The 22,594-nt window shown below is 50.7% G+C and overlaps 1 protein-coding gene across 1 annotated transcript in view; it reads right to left on the bottom strand.

Moving 5' to 3' along the window:
• Window positions 1–22,594, bottom strand: part of LOC133548281 (aminopeptidase Ey-like) — a 92,873-nt gene that overhangs the window by 386 nt on the left and 69,893 nt on the right. Inside the window, exons 16-17 of the mRNA XM_061893599.1 lie at window positions 918–1,309; window positions 769–863 (exon numbers count right to left, since the gene is read on the bottom strand). Of these exons, the coding sequence (XP_061749583.1) occupies window positions 769–863; window positions 918–1,309 (487 nt within the window). The remainder of the gene's footprint in view (window positions 1–768; window positions 864–917; window positions 1,310–22,594) is intronic.

Genomic DNA, 22,594 nt, shown 5'->3' with positions numbered 1-22,594 from the left:
TTGGAGAAATTTTTTAAGGTTTTTTAGTATTTTTTTGTATTTTTGTTAGGTTTTTTGATTTTTTTGGAGATTTTAAGTATTTTTGTATTTTTTTGTATTTTTTCAGGTCGTTGGAGAACAAGGACATCCGGAGCACTCCCTGCGCCGGATACGTCCGTGTTGCTAGGTCCATGACCCTGTAACCAAGGTAAGTATTTTAGTATTGTTTCTGTCTTTTTTCAGTCGTTGGAGTAAAGGACAACGTCCGTTACCCAAGGTGAGAGACATGACAATAGAGGTAAGTGTTTTTGATGTTGTTGTAATATGTTCTTTCTTTCATTTTGTTGTTGTTTTTTTACAGGTACTCGTGGGAAGACGAGGACTACCGGGGCATCCCTTGCACCAGAGACATCCGGATTCCCAGGTGAGTAGTGAGGTAAGTATTGTTATGAGCAATGATGTGTGTGTTGGTGCGGATGAGGGGTGAAACCAGGAGGGTCCCCAATGGGCGGAGCGCGAGCCGTGTGTGGACCAGAGGCACAGGCGGGTTAGGGTTGGGGTTGGGGTTGGGGTTAGGGTTAGAGTTAGGAGTTAGGGTTAGGTATAAAGAGAAGGAGAGATGGGTAGGTGTTAGGTGTAAAGAAAAAAGAGATGGGTAGGTTTTAGGAGTGAAAAAGGAGAGTGGTTAGGGTTAGGGTAAGGGGTGGGGGAAGGGCGATAAAAGAGTGTAAAAAAGAATATAAGAGGGGTGTGCACGGTCCGTCTATGGCCCAGCGGGCTCGCACTCACGCCTCATTGAGGCCCCCCGGATGTTTGGTCCCCAACTTTGTGATCCACAGGCGTTCGGCACGCTTCCGTTGGGCCACACTCCATCTCGCGTTGGTCTGCACAACGCACACCCGAACAGAAGTCCACCCGTGCCGGATAAAATGTTGTACCAGGTAGGTGGTAGTGTTCTTCTGTCGGATGATGTTGTACTTATGTTGGTGAAACCGGGTGGCGATGGTGTTACCCGTCTCACCAACATACATGGCATGACATCGCTGGCAGAGGATGACATAGATGCAGTTTTTTGAATGTTTGTGTCCTCTGCACAGCGGCCGGAAGACTTTACCGCTGTGGCGGTTCAAAAGCCAGGGGATGTGCTGTAGGGGAATGTTGCTCCTGGTTAAGGGCGGATTCCCGGGGGGACTGACTCGGGCCCTGATCAGCAACTCACCCAAGCTAGGATTTTTGCGGAACGCCGACACCAGGTAATATTCTTTCAGTCGTTCACTCTTCTCCACGAAGGTCCTGAAATTTTCCTTCACTTTTCTAGCGATATGTGTCGCTGCCGGTGAAAAAGTGGTAATGAAGGGGATCATATGTGTACCAAGGGGAGGCTTCTTCGGGTCCAGGAAACACCTGAATTGTCTCCTGAGGAAGGTTCTAGAATACCCCCTCTTCCTCAGGGCGGAAAACAGGGTTCCAGTGGCCGTTAGGGTTAGGGTTAGGGTTAGGGTTAGGAGAGAGAGAGAGTGAGATAGAGAGAGAGAGAGAGAGAGAGAGAGAGAGAGAGAGAGAGAGAGAGAGAGAGAGTGAGTGAGAGAGAGAGAGAGAGAGTGAGATGAGAGAGAGAGTAAAGGTTAGGTTTAGGAGAGGAGAGAGTAAAGGTTAGGTTTAGGAGAGGAGAGGGAGAGGGATAGAGAGAGAGAGAGTGTGAAAAAAAGAAAAGAGAGAAGAGGAGGGTGTGCTCGCTCCATCACAACCTGTCCAGGCGACGCCAAGCCGAACGATGGCCACCCCAAGGACCCTGGAAGAAATCGAATCGGGGCTTTAAATGAAGTGACAAACACATGCGGATAATATCCAGCGACGCGCGTTTCGGCCTTTCAGGCCTCGTCAGGCTGGCTGGGCCACGCCCACTGGAGCTCTTCTCCTTCTCCAGTGGGTAAAGGGTGCTTCCTTGAAACCCCGTGGTCGAGACGGCTTCCCTATGTGTCCTCGGGCAGGAGGGTATCTCATGAACTGCCGGAGAGGGAATGAGCCTGGGCTCCAAATGGAGGAGGTTATATAGTGTGCTGCAGTGGGCGTGGCTAGTGCTCACAACTACAGCGGAGTCAAAAGACTCTCAAAATAACATCCTACATATGTGAAGCGTCAAATCGACATATTATGTGCAACACATAGTGGACAAACACGCCGTGGACTATCGGAATGTTTGACCAAAGCAATAAAATGTTTGCTTTGATATACCTTTCCCTCCATTTGGAATGTGTTCAAATCAAGTCTAAAAGTTCGACTTGTTGTAACGTCACGACACCCGCACTGTGAAACGATTTGTACTCACCGAGCAGGCCACCCAGAGTGACAATCATCGCAGGCAGGACGCCACCCGAAACAAGGCCGGAGGCACTGGCGTGTCAGGTTTGTGGTTGGGGTTGGGGTTAGGGTTAGGAGAGAGAGAGAGTGAGATAGAGAGAGAGAGAGAGAGAGAGAGAGAGAGAGAGAGAGAGAGAGAGAGTGAGTGAGAGAGAGAGAGAGAGAGTGAGATGAGAGAGAGAGTAAAGGTTAGGTTTAGGAGAGGAGAGAGTAAAGGTTAGGTTTAGGAGAGGAGAGGGAGAGGGATAGAGAGAGAGAGAGTGTGAAAAAAAGAAAAGAGAGAAGAGGAGGGTGTGCTCGCTCCATCACAACCTGTCCAGGCGACGCCAAGCCGAACGATGGCCACCCCAAGGACCCTGGAAGAAATCGAATCGGGGCTTTAAATGAAGTGACAAACACATGCGGATAATATCCAGCGACGCGCGTTTCGGCCTTTCAGGCCTCGTCAGGCTGGCTGGGCCACGCCCACTGGAGCTCTTCTCCTTCTCCAGTGGGTAAAGGGTGCTTCCTTGAAACCCCGTGGTCGAGACGGCTTCCCTATGTGTCCTCGGGCAGGAGGGTATCTCATGAACTGCCGGAGAGGGAATGAGCCTGGGCTCCAAATGGAGGAGGTTATATAGTGTGCTGCAGTGGGCGTGGCTAGTGCTCACAACTACAGCGGAGTCAAAAGACTCTCAAAATAACATCCTACATATGTGAAGCGTCAAATCGACATATTATGTGCAACACATAGTGGACAAACACGCCGTGGACTATCGGAATGTTTGACCAAAGCAATAAAATGTTTGCTTTGATATACCTTTCCCTCCATTTGGAATGTGTTCAAATCAAGTCTAAAAGTTCGACTTGTTGTAACGTCACGACACCCGCACTGTGAAACGATTTGTACTCACCGAGCAGGCCACCCAGAGTGACAATCATCGCAGGCAGGACGCCACCCGAAACAAGGCCGGAGGCACTGGCGTGTCAGGTTTGTGGTTGGGGTTGGGGTTAGGGTTAGGAGAGAGAGAGAGTGAGATAGAGAGAGAGAGAGAGAGAGAGAGAGAGAGAGAGAGAGAGAGAGAGTGAGTGAGAGAGAGAGAGAGAGAGTGAGATGAGAGAGAGAGTAAAGGTTAGGTTTAGGAGAGGAGAGAGTAAAGGTTAGGTTTAGGAGAGGAGAGGGAGAGGGATAGAGAGAGAGAGAGTGTGAAAAAAAGAAAAGAGAGAAGAGGAGGGTGTGCTCGCTCCATCACAACCTGTCCAGGCGACGCCAAGCCGAACGATGGCCACCCCAAGGACCCTGGAAGAAATCGAATCGGGGCTTTAAATGAAGTGACAAACACATGCGGATAATATCCAGCGACGCGCGTTTCGGCCTTTCAGGCCTCGTCAGGCTGGCTGGGCCACGCCCACTGGAGCTCTTCTCCTTCTCCAGTGGGTAAAGGGTGCTTCCTTGAAACCCCGTGGTCGAGACGGCTTCCCTATGTGTCCTCGGGCAGGAGGGTATCTCATGAACTGCCGGAGAGGGAATGAGCCTGGGCTCCAAATGGAGGAGGTTATATAGTGTGCTGCAGTGGGCGTGGCTAGTGCTCACAACTACAGCGGAGTCAAAAGACTCTCAAAATAACATCCTACATATGTGAAGCGTCAAATCGACATATTATGTGCAACACATAGTGGACAAACACGCCGTGGACTATCGGAATGTTTGACCAAAGCAATAAAATGTTTGCTTTGATATACCTTTCCCTCCATTTGGAATGTGTTCAAATCAAGTCTAAAAGTTCGACTTGTTGTAACGTCACGACACCCGCACTGTGAAACGATTTGTACTCACCGAGCAGGCCACCCAGAGTGACAATCATCGCAGGCAGGACGCCACCCGAAACAAGGCCGGAGGCACTGGCGTGTCAGGTTTGTGGTTGGGGTTGGGGTTAGGGTTAGGAGAGAGAGAGAGTGAGATAGAGAGAGAGAGAGAGAGAGAGAGAGAGAGAGAGAGAGAGAGAGAGAGTGAGTGAGAGAGAGAGAGAGAGAGTGAGATGAGAGAGAGAGTAAAGGTTAGGTTTAGGAGAGGAGAGAGTAAAGGTTAGGTTTAGGAGAGGAGAGGGAGAGGGATAGAGAGAGAGAGAGTGTGAAAAAAAGAAAAGAGAGAAGAGGAGGGTGTGCTCGCTCCATCACAACCTGTCCAGGCGACGCCAAGCCGAACGATGGCCACCCCAAGGACCCTGGAAGAAATCGAATCGGGGCTTTAAATGAAGTGACAAACACATGCGGATAATATCCAGCGACGCGCGTTTCGGCCTTTCAGGCCTCGTCAGGCTGGCTGGGCCACGCCCACTGGAGCTCTTCTCCTTCTCCAGTGGGTAAAGGGTGCTTCCTTGAAACCCCGTGGTCGAGACGGCTTCCCTATGTGTCCTCGGGCAGGAGGGTATCTCATGAACTGCCGGAGAGGGAATGAGCCTGGGCTCCAAATGGAGGAGGTTATATAGTGTGCTGCAGTGGGCGTGGCTAGTGCTCACAACTACAGCGGAGTCAAAAGACTCTCAAAATAACATCCTACATATGTGAAGCGTCAAATCGACATATTATGTGCAACACATAGTGGACAAACACGCCGTGGACTATCGGAATGTTTGACCAAAGCAATAAAATGTTTGCTTTGATATACCTTTCCCTCCATTTGGAATGTGTTCAAATCAAGTCTAAAAGTTCGACTTGTTGTAACGTCACGACACCCGCACTGTGAAACGATTTGTACTCACCGAGCAGGCCACCCAGAGTGACAATCATCGCAGGCAGGACGCCACCCGAAACAAGGCCGGAGGCACTGGCGTGTCAGGTTTGTGGTTGGGGTTGGGGTTAGGGTTAGGAGAGAGAGAGAGTGAGATAGAGAGAGAGAGAGAGAGAGAGAGAGAGAGAGAGAGAGAGAGAGAGAGTGAGTGAGAGAGAGAGAGAGAGAGTGAGATGAGAGAGAGAGTAAAGGTTAGGTTTAGGAGAGGAGAGAGTAAAGGTTAGGTTTAGGAGAGGAGAGGGAGAGGGATAGAGAGAGAGAGAGTGTGAAAAAAAGAAAAGAGAGAAGAGGAGGGTGTGCTCGCTCCATCACAACCTGTCCAGGCGACGCCAAGCCGAACGATGGCCACCCCAAGGACCCTGGAAGAAATCGAATCGGGGCTTTAAATGAAGTGACAAACACATGCGGATAATATCCAGCGACGCGCGTTTCGGCCTTTCAGGCCTCGTCAGGCTGGCTGGGCCACGCCCACTGGAGCTCTTCTCCTTCTCCAGTGGGTAAAGGGTGCTTCCTTGAAACCCCGTGGTCGAGACGGCTTCCCTATGTGTCCTCGGGCAGGAGGGTATCTCATGAACTGCCGGAGAGGGAATGAGCCTGGGCTCCAAATGGAGGAGGTTATATAGTGTGCTGCAGTGGGCGTGGCTAGTGCTCACAACTACAGCGGAGTCAAAAGACTCTCAAAATAACATCCTACATATGTGAAGCGTCAAATCGACATATTATGTGCAACACATAGTGGACAAACACGCCGTGGACTATCGGAATGTTTGACCAAAGCAATAAAATGTTTGCTTTGATATACCTTTCCCTCCATTTGGAATGTGTTCAAATCAAGTCTAAAAGTTCGACTTGTTGTAACGTCACGACACCCGCACTGTGAAACGATTTGTACTCACCGAGCAGGCCACCCAGAGTGACAATCATCGCAGGCAGGACGCCACCCGAAACAAGGCCGGAGGCACTGGCGTGTCAGGTTTGTGGTTGGGGTTGGGGTTAGGGTTAGGAGAGAGAGAGAGTGAGATAGAGAGAGAGAGAGAGAGAGAGAGAGAGAGAGAGAGAGAGAGAGAGAGAGTGAGTGAGAGAGAGAGAGAGAGAGTGAGATGAGAGAGAGAGTAAAGGTTAGGTTTAGGAGAGGAGAGAGTAAAGGTTAGGTTTAGGAGAGGAGAGGGAGAGGGATAGAGAGAGAGAGAGTGTGAAAAAAAGAAAAGAGAGAAGAGGAGGGTGTGCTCGCTCCATCACAACCTGTCCAGGCGACGCCAAGCCGAACGATGGCCACCCCAAGGACCCTGGAAGAAATCGAATCGGGGCTTTAAATGAAGTGACAAACACATGCGGATAATATCCAGCGACGCGCGTTTCGGCCTTTCAGGCCTCGTCAGGCTGGCTGGGCCACGCCCACTGGAGCTCTTCTCCTTCTCCAGTGGGTAAAGGGTGCTTCCTTGAAACCCCGTGGTCGAGACGGCTTCCCTATGTGTCCTCGGGCAGGAGGGTATCTCATGAACTGCCGGAGAGGGAATGAGCCTGGGCTCCAAATGGAGGAGGTTATATAGTGTGCTGCAGTGGGCGTGGCTAGTGCTCACAACTACAGCGGAGTCAAAAGACTCTCAAAATAACATCCTACATATGTGAAGCGTCAAATCGACATATTATGTGCAACACATAGTGGACAAACACGCCGTGGACTATCGGAATGTTTGACCAAAGCAATAAAATGTTTGCTTTGATATACCTTTCCCTCCATTTGGAATGTGTTCAAATCAAGTCTAAAAGTTCGACTTGTTGTAACGTCACGACACCCGCACTGTGAAACGATTTGTACTCACCGAGCAGGCCACCCAGAGTGACAATCATCGCAGGCAGGACGCCACCCGAAACAAGGCCGGAGGCACTGGCGTGTCAGGTTTGTGGTTGGGGTTGGGGTTAGGGTTAGGAGAGAGAGAGAGTGAGATAGAGAGAGAGAGAGAGAGAGAGAGAGAGAGAGAGAGAGAGAGAGAGAGAGTGAGTGAGAGAGAGAGAGAGAGAGTGAGATGAGAGAGAGAGTAAAGGTTAGGTTTAGGAGAGGAGAGAGTAAAGGTTAGGTTTAGGAGAGGAGAGGGAGAGGGATAGAGAGAGAGAGAGTGTGAAAAAAAGAAAAGAGAGAAGAGGAGGGTGTGCTCGCTCCATCACAACCTGTCCAGGCGACGCCAAGCCGAACGATGGCCACCCCAAGGACCCTGGAAGAAATCGAATCGGGGCTTTAAATGAAGTGACAAACACATGCGGATAATATCCAGCGACGCGCGTTTCGGCCTTTCAGGCCTCGTCAGGCTGGCTGGGCCACGCCCACTGGAGCTCTTCTCCTTCTCCAGTGGGTAAAGGGTGCTTCCTTGAAACCCCGTGGTCGAGACGGCTTCCCTATGTGTCCTCGGGCAGGAGGGTATCTCATGAACTGCCGGAGAGGGAATGAGCCTGGGCTCCAAATGGAGGAGGTTATATAGTGTGCTGCAGTGGGCGTGGCTAGTGCTCACAACTACAGCGGAGTCAAAAGACTCTCAAAATAACATCCTACATATGTGAAGCGTCAAATCGACATATTATGTGCAACACATAGTGGACAAACACGCCGTGGACTATCGGAATGTTTGACCAAAGCAATAAAATGTTTGCTTTGATATACCTTTCCCTCCATTTGGAATGTGTTCAAATCAAGTCTAAAAGTTCGACTTGTTGTAACGTCACGACACCCGCACTGTGAAACGATTTGTACTCACCGAGCAGGCCACCCAGAGTGACAATCATCGCAGGCAGGACGCCACCCGAAACAAGGCCGGAGGCACTGGCGTGTCAGGTTTGTGGTTGGGGTTGGGGTTAGGGTTAGGAGAGAGAGAGAGTGAGATAGAGAGAGAGAGAGAGAGAGAGAGAGAGAGAGAGAGAGAGAGAGAGAGTGAGTGAGAGAGAGAGAGAGAGAGTGAGATGAGAGAGAGAGTAAAGGTTAGGTTTAGGAGAGGAGAGAGTAAAGGTTAGGTTTAGGAGAGGAGAGGGAGAGGGATAGAGAGAGAGAGAGTGTGAAAAAAAGAAAAGAGAGAAGAGGAGGGTGTGCTCGCTCCATCACAACCTGTCCAGGCGACGCCAAGCCGAACGATGGCCACCCCAAGGACCCTGGAAGAAATCGAATCGGGGCTTTAAATGAAGTGACAAACACATGCGGATAATATCCAGCGACGCGCGTTTCGGCCTTTCAGGCCTCGTCAGGCTGGCTGGGCCACGCCCACTGGAGCTCTTCTCCTTCTCCAGTGGGTAAAGGGTGCTTCCTTGAAACCCCGTGGTCGAGACGGCTTCCCTATGTGTCCTCGGGCAGGAGGGTATCTCATGAACTGCCGGAGAGGGAATGAGCCTGGGCTCCAAATGGAGGAGGTTATATAGTGTGCTGCAGTGGGCGTGGCTAGTGCTCACAACTACAGCGGAGTCAAAAGACTCTCAAAATAACATCCTACATATGTGAAGCGTCAAATCGACATATTATGTGCAACACATAGTGGACAAACACGCCGTGGACTATCGGAATGTTTGACCAAAGCAATAAAATGTTTGCTTTGATATACCTTTCCCTCCATTTGGAATGTGTTCAAATCAAGTCTAAAAGTTCGACTTGTTGTAACGTCACGACACCCGCACTGTGAAACGATTTGTACTCACCGAGCAGGCCACCCAGAGTGACAATCATCGCAGGCAGGACGCCACCCGAAACAAGGCCGGAGGCACTGGCGTGTCAGGTTTGTGGTTGGGGTTGGGGTTTAGGGTTAGGAGAGAGAGAGAGTGAGATAGAGAGAGAGAGAGAGAGAGAGAGAGAGAGAGAGAGGGTTAGGGTTAGGGTTAGGGTTAGGGTTAGGGTTAGGGTTAGGGTTAGGGTTAGGGTTAGGGTTAGGGTTAGGGTTAGGGTTAGGGTTAGGGTTAGGGTTAGGGTTAGGGTTAGGGTTAGGGTTAGGGTTAGGGTTAGGGTTAGGGTTTAGGATTATGGTTAGGGTTAGGATTGGGGGAAGGGGAATGCACAGTCCGTCTGCAGCCCGCCCGGGCGACGCCCACACCAACCCCGGAACCCCCCGAAGACCCTGAAAGGTGCGCATGCTGCGTCAGACACCAACAGCCAAATTAGTAGCGGACATGACTGGTCCTGCCATCCAGCGACGCGTTTCGGTCTCTTGACCTCTTCAGGCTGGCTTTGCACTGATTGCAGGATGTAAACATCTTTTTAACTGCGAGTCTGTGCCTACTGGGACACTTCTAATTCCCTAGTAGGTGGGGCCCTTCTAATCCCCTAGACTAACGGCAACTCTATTTTTCTCTACAGCAGGATGTGCTCCATTCACCTGCTGGAGAGTACTGAGCCGTTTTGAGCAGGAGGAGAATTTATAGGAGGTCTGCAGTGGGCGGGGCTCACGCTCAACACTGCAGTGTCGATGTTTGACTCTCCAAATAAGATCCTAACATTGTGATGGGTCTACTCGACGTTCATCACAACGTGGACTCGCCAAATTAGATCCTAACATTGTGATGGGTCTACTCGACGTTCATCACAACGTGGACAACCACACAGGTAAGTATTGTAGTGTGTTTTGAAAGCATTAAAATGTTTGCTTTGATGTTTCTCCGACTCCTGTTTATTGTTGTGTCCAAAACAAGTTTGTGTGTTAAACTTGTGGCCCCCCAACAACACACACACCACAACAAAGTCCCCAGAAGGCCCACGAATGATGGGACGCCACCCAGACGGACTGGAGGCACAGGCTTGGTTAGGATTATGGTTAGGGTTAGGATTGGGGGAAGGGGAATGCACAGTCCGTCTGCAGCCCGCCCGGGCGACGCCCACACCAACCCCGGAACCCCCCGAAGACCCTGAAAGGTGCGCATGCTGCGTCAGACACCAACAGCCAAATTAGTAGCGGACATGACTGGTCCTGCCATCCAGCGACGCGTTTCGGTCTCTTGACCTCTTCAGGCTGGCTTTGCACTGATTGCAGGATGTAAACATCTTTTTAACTGCGAGTCTGTGCCTACTGGGACACTTCTAATTCCCTAGTAGGTGGGGCCCTTCTAATCCCCTAGACTAACGGCAACTCTATTTTTCTCTACAGCAGGATGTGCTCCATTCACCTGCTGGAGAGTACTGAGCCGTTTTGAGCAGGAGGAGAATTTATAGGAGGTCTGCAGTGGGCGGGGCTCACGCTCAACACTGCAGTGTCGATGTTTGACTCTCCAAATAAGATCCTAACATTGTGATGGGTCTACTCGACGTTCATCACAACGTGGACTCGCCAAATTAGATCCTAACATTGTGATGGGTCTACTCGACGTTCATCACAACGTGGACAACCACACAGGTAAGTATTGTAGTGTGTTTTGAAAGCATTAAAATGTTTGCTTTGATGTTTCTCCGACTCCTGTTTATTGTTGTGTCCAAAACAAGTTTGTGTGTTAAACTTGTGGCCCCCCAACAACACACACACCACAACAAAGTCCCCAGAAGGCCCACGAATGATGGGACGCCACCCAGACGGACTGGAGGCACAGGCTTGGTTAGGATTATGGTTAGGGTTAGGATTGGGGGAAGGGGAATGCACAGTCCGTCTGCAGCCCGCCCGGGCGACGCCCACACCAACCCCGGAACCCCCCGAAGACCCTGAAAGGTGCGCATGCTGCGTCAGACACCAACAGCCAAATTAGTAGCGGACATGACTGGTCCTGCCATCCAGCGACGCGTTTCGGTCTCTTGACCTCTTCAGGCTGGCTTTGCACTGATTGCAGGATGTAAACATCTTTTTAACTGCGAGTCTGTGCCTACTGGGACACTTCTAATTCCCTAGTAGGTGGGGCCCTTCTAATCCCCTAGACTAACGGCAACTCTATTTTTCTCTACAGCAGGATGTGCTCCATTCACCTGCTGGAGAGTACTGAGCCGTTTTGAGCAGGAGGAGAATTTATAGGAGGTCTGCAGTGGGCGGGGCTCACGCTCAACACTGCAGTGTCGATGTTTGACTCTCCAAATAAGATCCTAACATTGTGATGGGTCTACTCGACGTTCATCACAACGTGGACTCGCCAAATTAGATCCTAACATTGTGATGGGTCTACTCGACGTTCATCACAACGTGGACAACCACACAGGTAAGTATTGTAGTGTGTTTTGAAAGCATTAAAATGTTTGCTTTGATGTTTCTCCGACTCCTGTTTATTGTTGTGTCCAAAACAAGTTTGTGTGTTAAACTTGTGGCCCCCCAACAACACACACACCACAACAAAGTCCCCAGAAGGCCCACGAATGATGGGACGCCACCCAGACGGACTGGAGGCACAGGCTTGGTTAGGATTATGGTTAGGGTTAGGATTGGGGGAAGGGGAATGCACAGTCCGTCTGCAGCCCGCCCGGGCGACGCCCACACCAACCCCGGAACCCCCCGAAGACCCTGAAAGGTGCGCATGCTGCGTCAGACACCAACAGCCAAATTAGTAGCGGACATGACTGGTCCTGCCATCCAGCGACGCGTTTCGGTCTCTTGACCTCTTCAGGCTGGCTTTGCACTGATTGCAGGATGTAAACATCTTTTTAACTGCGAGTCTGTGCCTACTGGGACACTTCTAATTCCCTAGTAGGTGGGGCCCTTCTAATCCCCTAGACTAACGGCAACTCTATTTTTCTCTACAGCAGGATGTGCTCCATTCACCTGCTGGAGAGTACTGAGCCGTTTTGAGCAGGAGGAGAATTTATAGGAGGTCTGCAGTGGGCGGGGCTCACGCTCAACACTGCAGTGTCGATGTTTGACTCTCCAAATAAGATCCTAACATTGTGATGGGTCTACTCGACGTTCATCACAACGTGGACTCGCCAAATTAGATCCTAACATTGTGATGGGTCTACTCGACGTTCATCACAACGTGGACAACCACACAGGTAAGTATTGTAGTGTGTTTTGAAAGCATTAAAATGTTTGCTTTGATGTTTCTCCGACTCCTGTTTATTGTTGTGTCCAAAACAAGTTTGTGTGTTAAACTTGTGGCCCCCCAACAACACACACACCACAACAAAGTCCCCAGAAGGCCCACGAATGATGGGACGCCACCCAGACGGACTGGAGGCACAGGCTTGGTTAGGATTATGGTTAGGGTTAGGATTGGGGGAAGGGGAATGCACAGTCCGTCTGCAGCCCGCCCGGGCGACGCCCACACCAACCCCGGAACCCCCCGAAGACCCTGAAAGGTGCGCATGCTGCGTCAGACACCAACAGCCAAATTAGTAGCGGACATGACTGGTCCTGCCATCCAGCGACGCGTTTCGGTCTCTTGACCTCTTCAGGCTGGCTTTGCACTGATTGCAGGATGTAAACATCTTTTTAACTGCGAGTCTGTGCCTACTGGGACACTTCTAATTCCCTAGTAGGTGGGGCCCTTCTAATCCCCTAGACTAACGGCAACTCTATTTTTCTCTACAGCAGGATGTGCTCCATTCACCTGCTGGAGAGTACTGAGCCGTTTTGAGCAGGAGGAGAATTTATAGGAGGTCTGCAGTGGGCGGGGCTCACGCTCAACACTGCAGTGTCGATGTTTGACTCTCCAAATAAGATCCTAACATTGTGATGGGTCTACTCGACGTTCATCACAACGTGGACTCGCCAAATTAGATCCTAACATTGTGATGGGTCTACTCGACGTTCATCACAACGTGGACAACCACACAGGTAAGTATTGTAGTGTGTTTTGAAAGCATTAAAATGTTTGCTTTGATGTTTCTCCGACTCCTGTTTATTGTTGTGTCCAAAACAAGTTTGTGTGTTAAACTTGTGGCCCCCCAACAACACACACACCACAACAAAGTCCCCAGAAGGCCCACGAATGATGGGACGCCACCCAGACGGACTGGAGGCACAGGCTTGGTTAGGATTATGGTTAGGGTTAGGATTGGGGGAAGGGGAATGCACAGTCCGTCTGCAGCCCGCCCGGGCGACGCCCACACCAACCCCGGAACCCCCCGAAGACCCTGAAAGGTGCGCATGCTGCGTCAGACACCAACAGCCAAATTAGTAGCGGACATGACTGGTCCTGCCATCCAGCGACGCGTTTCGGTCTCTTGACCTCTTCAGGCTGGCTTTGCACTGATTGCAGGATGTAAACATCTTTTTAACTGCGAGTCTGTGCCTACTGGGACACTTCTAATTCCCTAGTAGGTGGGGCCCTTCTAATCCCCTAGACTAACGGCAACTCTATTTTTCTCTACAGCAGGATGTGCTCCATTCACCTGCTGGAGAGTACTGAGCCGTTTTGAGCAGGAGGAGAATTTATAGGAGGTCTGCAGTGGGCGGGGCTCACGCTCAACACTGCAGTGTCGATGTTTGACTCTCCAAATAAGATCCTAACATTGTGATGGGTCTACTCGACGTTCATCACAACGTGGACTCGCCAAATTAGATCCTAACATTGTGATGGGTCTACTCGACGTTCATCACAACGTGGACAACCACACAGGTAAGTATTGTAGTGTGTTTTGAAAGCATTAAAATGTTTGCTTTGATGTTTCTCCGACTCCTGTTTATTGTTGTGTCCAAAACAAGTTTGTGTGTTAAACTTGTGGCCCCCCAACAACACACACACCACAACAAAGTCCCCAGAAGGCCCACGAATGATGGGACGCCACCCAGACGGACTGGAGGCACAGGCTTGGTTAGGATTATGGTTAGGGTTAGGATTGGGGGAAGGGGAATGCACAGTCCGTCTGCAGCCCGCCCGGGCGACGCCCACACCAACCCCGGAACCCCCCGAAGACCCTGAAAGGTGCGCATGCTGCGTCAGACACCAACAGCCAAATTAGTAGCGGACATGACTGGTCCTGCCATCCAGCGACGCGTTTCGGTCTCTTGACCTCTTCAGGCTGGCTTTGCACTGATTGCAGGATGTAAACATCTTTTTAACTGCGAGTCTGTGCCTACTGGGACACTTCTAATTCCCTAGTAGGTGGGGCCCTTCTAATCCCCTAGACTAACGGCAACTCTATTTTTCTCTACAGCAGGATGTGCTCCATTCACCTGCTGGAGAGTACTGAGCCGTTTTGAGCAGGAGGAGAATTTATAGGAGGTCTGCAGTGGGCGGGGCTCACGCTCAACACTGCAGTGTCGATGTTTGACTCTCCAAATAAGATCCTAACATTGTGATGGGTCTACTCGACGTTCATCACAACGTGGACTCGCCAAATTAGATCCTAACATTGTGATGGGTCTACTCGACGTTCATCACAACGTGGACAACCACACAGGTAAGTATTGTAGTGTGTTTTGAAAGCATTAAAATGTTTGCTTTGATGTTTCTCCGACTCCTGTTTATTGTTGTGTCCAAAACAAGTTTGTGTGTTAAACTTGTGGCCCCCCAACAACACACACACCACAACAAAGTCCCCAGAAGGCCCACGAATGATGGGACGCCACCCAGACGGACTGGAGGCACAGGCTTGGTTAGGATTATGGTTAGGGTTAGGATTGGGGGAAGGGGAATGCACAGTCCGTCTGCAGCCCGCCCGGGCGACGCCCACACCAACCCCGGAACCCCCCGAAGACCCTGAAAGGTGCGCATGCTGCGTCAGACACCAACAGCCAAATTAGTAGCGGACATGACTGGTCCTGCCATCCAGCGACGCGTTTCGGTCTCTTGACCTCTTCAGGCTGGCTTTGCACTGATTGCAGGATGTAAACATCTTTTTAACTGCGAGTCTGTGCCTACTGGGACACTTCTAATTCCCTAGTAGGTGGGGCCCTTCTAATCCCCTAGACTAACGGCAACTCTATTTTTCTCTACAGCAGGATGTGCTCCATTCACCTGCTGGAGAGTACTGAGCCGTTTTGAGCAGGAGGAGAATTTATAGGAGGTCTGCAGTGGGCGGGGCTCACGCTCAACACTGCAGTGTCGATGTTTGACTCTCCAAATAAGATCCTAACATTGTGATGGGTCTACTCGACGTTCATCACAACGTGGACTCGCCAAATTAGATCCTAACATTGTGATGGGTCTACTCGACGTTCATCACAACGTGGACAACCACACAGGTAAGTATTGTAGTGTGTTTTGAAAGCATTAAAATGTTTGCTTTGATGTTTCTCCGACTCCTGTTTATTGTTGTGTCCAAAACAAGTTTGTGTGTTAAACTTGTGGCCCCCCAACAACACACACACCACAACAAAGTCCCCAGAAGGCCCACGAATGATGGGACGCCACCCAGACGGACTGGAGGCACAGGCTTGGTTAGGATTATGGTTAGGGTTAGGATTGGGGGAAGGGGAATGCACAGTCCGTCTGCAGCCCGCCCGGGCGACGCCCACACCAACCCCGGAACCCCCCGAAGACCCTGAAAGGTGCGCATGCTGCGTCAGACACCAACAGCCAAATTAGTAGCGGACATGACTGGTCCTGCCATCCAGCGACGCGTTTCGGTCTCTTGACCTCTTCAGGCTGGCTTTGCACTGATTGCAGGATGTAAACATCTTTTTAACTGCGAGTCTGTGCCTACTGGGACACTTCTAATTCCCTAGTAGGTGGGGCCCTTCTAATCCCCTAGACTAACGGCAACTCTATTTTTCTCTACAGCAGGATGTGCTCCATTCACCTGCTGGAGAGTACTGAGCCGTTTTGAGCAGGAGGAGAATTTATAGGAGGTCTGCAGTGGGCGGGGCTCACGCTCAACACTGCAGTGTCGATGTTTGACTCTCCAAATAAGATCCTAACATTGTGATGGGTCTACTCGACGTTCATCACAACGTGGACTCGCCAAATTAGATCCTAACATTGTGATGGGTCTACTCGACGTTCATCACAACGTGGACAACCACACAGGTAAGTATTGTAGTGTGTTTTGAAAGCATTAAAATGTTTGCTTTGATGTTTCTCCGACTCCTGTTTATTGTTGTGTCCAAAACAAGTTTGTGTGTTAAACTTGTGGCCCCCCAACAACACACACACCACAACAAAGTCCCCAGAAGGCCCACGAATGATGGGACGCCACCCAGACGGACTGGAGGCACAGGCTTGGTTAGGATTATGGTTAGGGTTAGGATTGGGGGAAGGGGAATGCACAGTCCGTCTGCAGCCCGCCCGGGCGACGCCCACACCAACCCCGGAACCCCCCGAAGACCCTGAAAGGTGCGCATGCTGCGTCAGACACCAACAGCCAAATTAGTAGCGGACATGACTGGTCCTGCCATCCAGCGACGCGTTTCGGTCTCTTGACCTCTTCAGGCTGGCTTTGCACTGATTGCAGGATGTAAACATCTTTTTAACTGCGAGTCTGTGCCTACTGGGACACTTCTAATTCCCTAGTAGGTGGGGCCCTTCTAATCCCCTAGACTAACGGCAACTCTATTTTTCTCTACAGCAGGATGTGCTCCATTCACCTGCTGGAGAGTACTGAGCCGTTTTGAGCAGGAGGAGAATTTATAGGAGGTCTGCAGTGGGCGGGGCTCACGCTCAACACTGCAGTGTCGATGTTTGACTCTCCAAATAAGATCCTAACATTGTGATGGGTCTACTCGACGTTCATCACAACGTGGACTCGCCAAATTAGATCCTAACATTGTGATGGGTCTACTCGACGTTCATCACAACGTGGACAACCACACAGGTAAGTATTGTAGTGTGTTTTGAAAGCATTAAAATGTTTGCTTTGATGTTTCTCCGACTCCTGTTTATTGTTGTGTCCAAAACAAGTTTGTGTGTTAAACTTGTGGCCCCCCAACAACACACACACCACAACAAAGTCCCCAGAAGGCCCACGAATGATGGGACGCCACCCAGACGGACTGGAGGCACAGGCTTGGTTAGGATTATGGTTAGGGTTAGGATTGGGGGAAGGGGAATGCACAGTCCGTCTGCAGCCCGCCCGGGCGACGCCCACACCAACCCCGGAACCCCCCGAAGACCCTGAAAGGTGCGCATGCTGCGTCAGACACCAACAGCCAAATTAGTAGCGGACATGACTGGTCCTGCCATCCAGCGACGCGTTTCGGTCTCTTGACCTCTTCAGGCTGGCTTTGCACTGATTGCAGGATGTAAACATCTTTTTAACTGCGAGTCTGTGCCTACTGGGACACTTCTAATTCCCTAGTAGGTGGGGCCCTTCTAATCCCCTAGACTAACGGCAACTCTATTTTTCTCTACAGCAGGATGTGCTCCATTCACCTGCTGGAGAGTACTGAGCCGTTTTGAGCAGGAGGAGAATTTATAGGAGGTCTGCAGTGGGCGGGGCTCACGCTCAACACTGCAGTGTCGATGTTTGACTCTCCAAATAAGATCCTAACATTGTGATGGGTCTACTCGACGTTCATCACAACGTGGACTCGCCAAATTAGATCCTAACATTGTGATGGGTCTACTCGACGTTCATCACAACGTGGACAACCACACAGGTAAGTATTGTAGTGTGTTTTGAAAGCATTAAAATGTTTGCTTTGATGTTTCTCCGACTCCTGTTTATTGTTGTGTCCAAAACAAGTTTGTGTGTTAAACTTGTGGCCCCCCAACAACACACACACCACAACAAAGTCCCCAGAAGGCCCACGAATGATGGGACGCCACCCAGACGGACTGGAGGCACAGGCTTGGTTAGGATTATGGTTAGGGTTAGGATTGGGGGAAGGGGAATGCACAGTCCGTCTGCAGCCCGCCCGGGCGACGCCCACACCAACCCCGGAACCCCCCGAAGACCCTGAAAGGTGCGCATGCTGCGTCAGACACCAACAGCCAAATTAGTAGCGGACATGACTGGTCCTGCCATCCAGCGACGCGTTTCGGTCTCTTGACCTCTTCAGGCTGGCTTTGCACTGATTGCAGGATGTAAACATCTTTTTAACTGCGAGTCTGTGCCTACTGGGACACTTCTAATTCCCTAGTAGGTGGGGCCCTTCTAATCCCCTAGACTAACGGCAACTCTATTTTTCTCTACAGCAGGATGTGCTCCATTCACCTGCTGGAGAGTACTGAGCCGTTTTGAGCAGGAGGAGAATTTATAGGAGGTCTGCAGTGGGCGGGGCTCACGCTCAACACTGCAGTGTCGATGTTTGACTCTCCAAATAAGATCCTAACATTGTGATGGGTCTACTCGACGTTCATCACAACGTGGACTCGCCAAATTAGATCCTAACATTGTGATGGGTCTACTCGACGTTCATCACAACGTGGACAACCACACAGGTAAGTATTGTAGTGTGTTTTGAAAGCATTAAAATGTTTGCTTTGATGTTTCTCCGACTCCTGTTTATTGTTGTGTCCAAAACAAGTTTGTGTGTTAAACTTGTGGCCCCCCAACAACACACACACCACAACAAAGTCCCCAGAAGGCCCACGAATGATGGGACGCCACCCAGACGGACTGGAGGCACAGGCTTGGTTAGGATTATGGTTAGGGTTAGGATTGGGGGAAGGGGAATGCACAGTCCGTCTGCAGCCCGCCCGGGCGACGCCCACACCAACCCCGGAACCCCCCGAAGACCCTGAAAGGTGCGCATGCTGCGTCAGACACCAACAGCCAAATTAGTAGCGGACATGACTGGTCCTGCCATCCAGCGACGCGTTTCGGTCTCTTGACCTCTTCAGGCTGGCTTTGCACTGATTGCAGGATGTAAACATCTTTTTAACTGCGAGTCTGTGCCTACTGGGACACTTCTAATTCCCTAGTAGGTGGGGCCCTTCTAATCCCCTAGACTAACGGCAACTCTATTTTTCTCTACAGCAGGATGTGCTCCATTCACCTGCTGGAGAGTACTGAGCCGTTTTGAGCAGGAGGAGAATTTATAGGAGGTCTGCAGTGGGCGGGGCTCACGCTCAACACTGCAGTGTCGATGTTTGACTCTCCAAATAAGATCCTAACATTGTGATGGGTCTACTCGACGTTCATCACAACGTGGACTCGCCAAATTAGATCCTAACATTGTGATGGGTCTACTCGACGTTCATCACAACGTGGACAACCACACAGGTAAGTATTGTAGTGTGTTTTGAAAGCATTAAAATGTTTGCTTTGATGTTTCTCCGACTCCTGTTTATTGTTGTGTCCAAAACAAGTTTGTGTGTTAAACTTGTGGCCCCCCAACAACACACACACCACAACAAAGTCCCCAGAAGGCCCACGAATGATGGGACGCCACCCAGACGGACTGGAGGCACAGGCTTGGTTAGGATTATGGTTAGGGTTAGGATTGGGGGAAGGGGAATGCACAGTCCGTCTGCAGCCCGCCCGGGCGACGCCCACACCAACCCCGGAACCCCCCGAAGACCCTGAAAGGTGCGCATGCTGCGTCAGACACCAACAGCCAAATTAGTAGCGGACATGACTGGTCCTGCCATCCAGCGACGCGTTTCGGTCTCTTGACCTCTTCAGGCTGGCTTTGCACTGATTGCAGGATGTAAACATCTTTTTAACTGCGAGTCTGTGCCTACTGGGACACTTCTAATTCCCTAGTAGGTGGGGCCCTTCTAATCCCCTAGACTAACGGCAACTCTATTTTTCTCTACAGCAGGATGTGCTCCATTCACCTGCTGGAGAGTACTGAGCCGTTTTGAGCAGGAGGAGAATTTATAGGAGGTCTGCAGTGGGCGGGGCTCACGCTCAACACTGCAGTGTCGATGTTTGACTCTCCAAATAAGATCCTAACATTGTGATGGGTCTACTCGACGTTCATCACAACGTGGACTCGCCAAATTAGATCCTAACATTGTGATGGGTCTACTCGACGTTCATCACAACGTGGACAACCACACAGGTAAGTATTGTAGTGTGTTTTGAAAGCATTAAAATGTTTGCTTTGATGTTTCTCCGACTCCTGTTTATTGTTGTGTCCAAAACAAGTTTGTGTGTTAAACTTGTGGCCCCCCAACAACACACACACCACAACAAAGTCCCCAGAAGGCCCACGAATGATGGGACGCCACCCAGACGGACTGGAGGCACAGGCTTGGTTAGGATTATGGTTAGGGTTAGGATTGGGGGAAGGGGAATGCACAGTCCGTCTGCAGCCCGCCCGGGCGACGCCCACACCAACCCCGGAACCCCCCGAAGACCCTGAAAGGTGCGCATGCTGCGTCAGACACCAACAGCCAAATTAGTAGCGGACATGACTGGTCCTGCCATCCAGCGACGCGTTTCGGTCTCTTGACCTCTTCAGGCTGGCTTTGCACTGATTGCAGGATGTAAACATCTTTTTAACTGCGAGTCTGTGCCTACTGGGACACTTCTAATTCCCTAGTAGGTGGGGCCCTTCTAATCCCCTAGACTAACGGCAACTCTATTTTTCTCTACAGCAGGATGTGCTCCATTCACCTGCTGGAGAGTACTGAGCCGTTTTGAGCAGGAGGAGAATTTATAGGAGGTCTGCAGTGGGCGGGGCTCACGCTCAACACTGCAGTGTCGATGTTTGACTCTCCAAATAAGATCCTAACATTGTGATGGGTCTACTCGACGTTCATCACAACGTGGACTCGCCAAATTAGATCCTAACATTGTGATGGGTCTACTCGACGTTCATCACAACGTGGACAACCACACAGGTAAGTATTGTAGTGTGTTTTGAAAGCATTAAAATGTTTGCTTTGATGTTTCTCCGACTCCTGTTTATTGTTGTGTCCAAAACAAGTTTGTGTGTTAAACTTGTGGCCCCCCAACAACACACACACCACAACAAAGTCCCCAGAAGGCCCACGAATGATGGGACGCCACCCAGACGGACTGGAGGCACAGGCTTGGTTAGGATTATGGTTAGGGTTAGGATTGGGGGAAGGGGAATGCACAGTCCGTCTGCAGCCCGCCCGGGCGACGCCCACACCAACCCCGGAACCCCCCGAAGACCCTGAAAGGTGCGCATGCTGCGTCAGACACCAACAGCCAAATTAGTAGCGGACATGACTGGTCCTGCCATCCAGCGACGCGTTTCGGTCTCTTGACCTCTTCAGGCTGGCTTTGCACTGATTGCAGGATGTAAACATCTTTTTAACTGCGAGTCTGTGCCTACTGGGACACTTCTAATTCCCTAGTAGGTGGGGCCCTTCTAATCCCCTAGACTAACGGCAACTCTATTTTTCTCTACAGCAGGATGTGCTCCATTCACCTGCTGGAGAGTACTGAGCCGTTTTGAGCAGGAGGAGAATTTATAGGAGGTCTGCAGTGGGCGGGGCTCACGCTCAACACTGCAGTGTCGATGTTTGACTCTCCAAATAAGATCCTAACATTGTGATGGGTCTACTCGACGTTCATCACAACGTGGACTCGCCAAATTAGATCCTAACATTGTGATGGGTCTACTCGACGTTCATCACAACGTGGACAACCACACAGGTAAGTATTGTAGTGTGTTTTGAAAGCATTAAAATGTTTGCTTTGATGTTTCTCCGACTCCTGTTTATTGTTGTGTCCAAAACAAGTTTGTGTGTTAAACTTGTGGCCCCCCAACAACACACACACCACAACAAAGTCCCCAGAAGGCCCACGAATGATGGGACGCCACCCAGACGGACTGGAGGCACAGGCTTGGTTAGGATTATGGTTAGGGTTAGGATTGGGGGAAGGGGAATGCACAGTCCGTCTGCAGCCCGCCCGGGCGACGCCCACACCAACCCCGGAACCCCCCGAAGACCCTGAAAGGTGCGCATGCTGCGTCAGACACCAACAGCCAAATTAGTAGCGGACATGACTGGTCCTGCCATCCAGCGACGCGTTTCGGTCTCTTGACCTCTTCAGGCTGGCTTTGCACTGATTGCAGGATGTAAACATCTTTTTAACTGCGAGTCTGTGCCTACTGGGACACTTCTAATTCCCTAGTAGGTGGGGCCCTTCTAATCCCCTAGACTAACGGCAACTCTATTTTTCTCTACAGCAGGATGTGCTCCATTCACCTGCTGGAGAGTACTGAGCCGTTTTGAGCAGGAGGAGAATTTATAGGAGGTCTGCAGTGGGCGGGGCTCACGCTCAACACTGCAGTGTCGATGTTTGACTCTCCAAATAAGATCCTAACATTGTGATGGGTCTACTCGACGTTCATCACAACGTGGACTCGCCAAATTAGATCCTAACATTGTGATGGGTCTACTCGACGTTCATCACAACGTGGACAACCACACAGGTAAGTATTGTAGTGTGTTTTGAAAGCATTAAAATGTTTGCTTTGATGTTTCTCCGACTCCTGTTTATTGTTGTGTCCAAAACAAGTTTGTGTGTTAAACTTGTGGCCCCCCAACAACACACACACCACAACAAAGTCCCCAGAAGGCCCACGAATGATGGGACGCCACCCAGACGGACTGGAGGCACAGGCTTGGTTAGGATTATGGTTAGGGTTAGGATTGGGGGAAGGGGAATGCACAGTCCGTCTGCAGCCCGCCCGGGCGACGCCCACACCAACCCCGGAACCCCCCGAAGACCCTGAAAGGTGCGCATGCTGCGTCAGACACCAACAGCCAAATTAGTAGCGGACATGACTGGTCCTGCCA

The sequence above is a fragment of the Nerophis ophidion genome, linkage group LG02, assembly GCF_033978795.1.
Source record: "Nerophis ophidion isolate RoL-2023_Sa linkage group LG02, RoL_Noph_v1.0, whole genome shotgun sequence".
NCBI lineage: Eukaryota > Metazoa > Chordata > Actinopteri > Syngnathiformes > Syngnathidae > Nerophis > Nerophis ophidion.
Note: the sequence above shows the minus strand (reverse complement) of the source record. Positions and strands in the feature narration are given on the sequence as shown.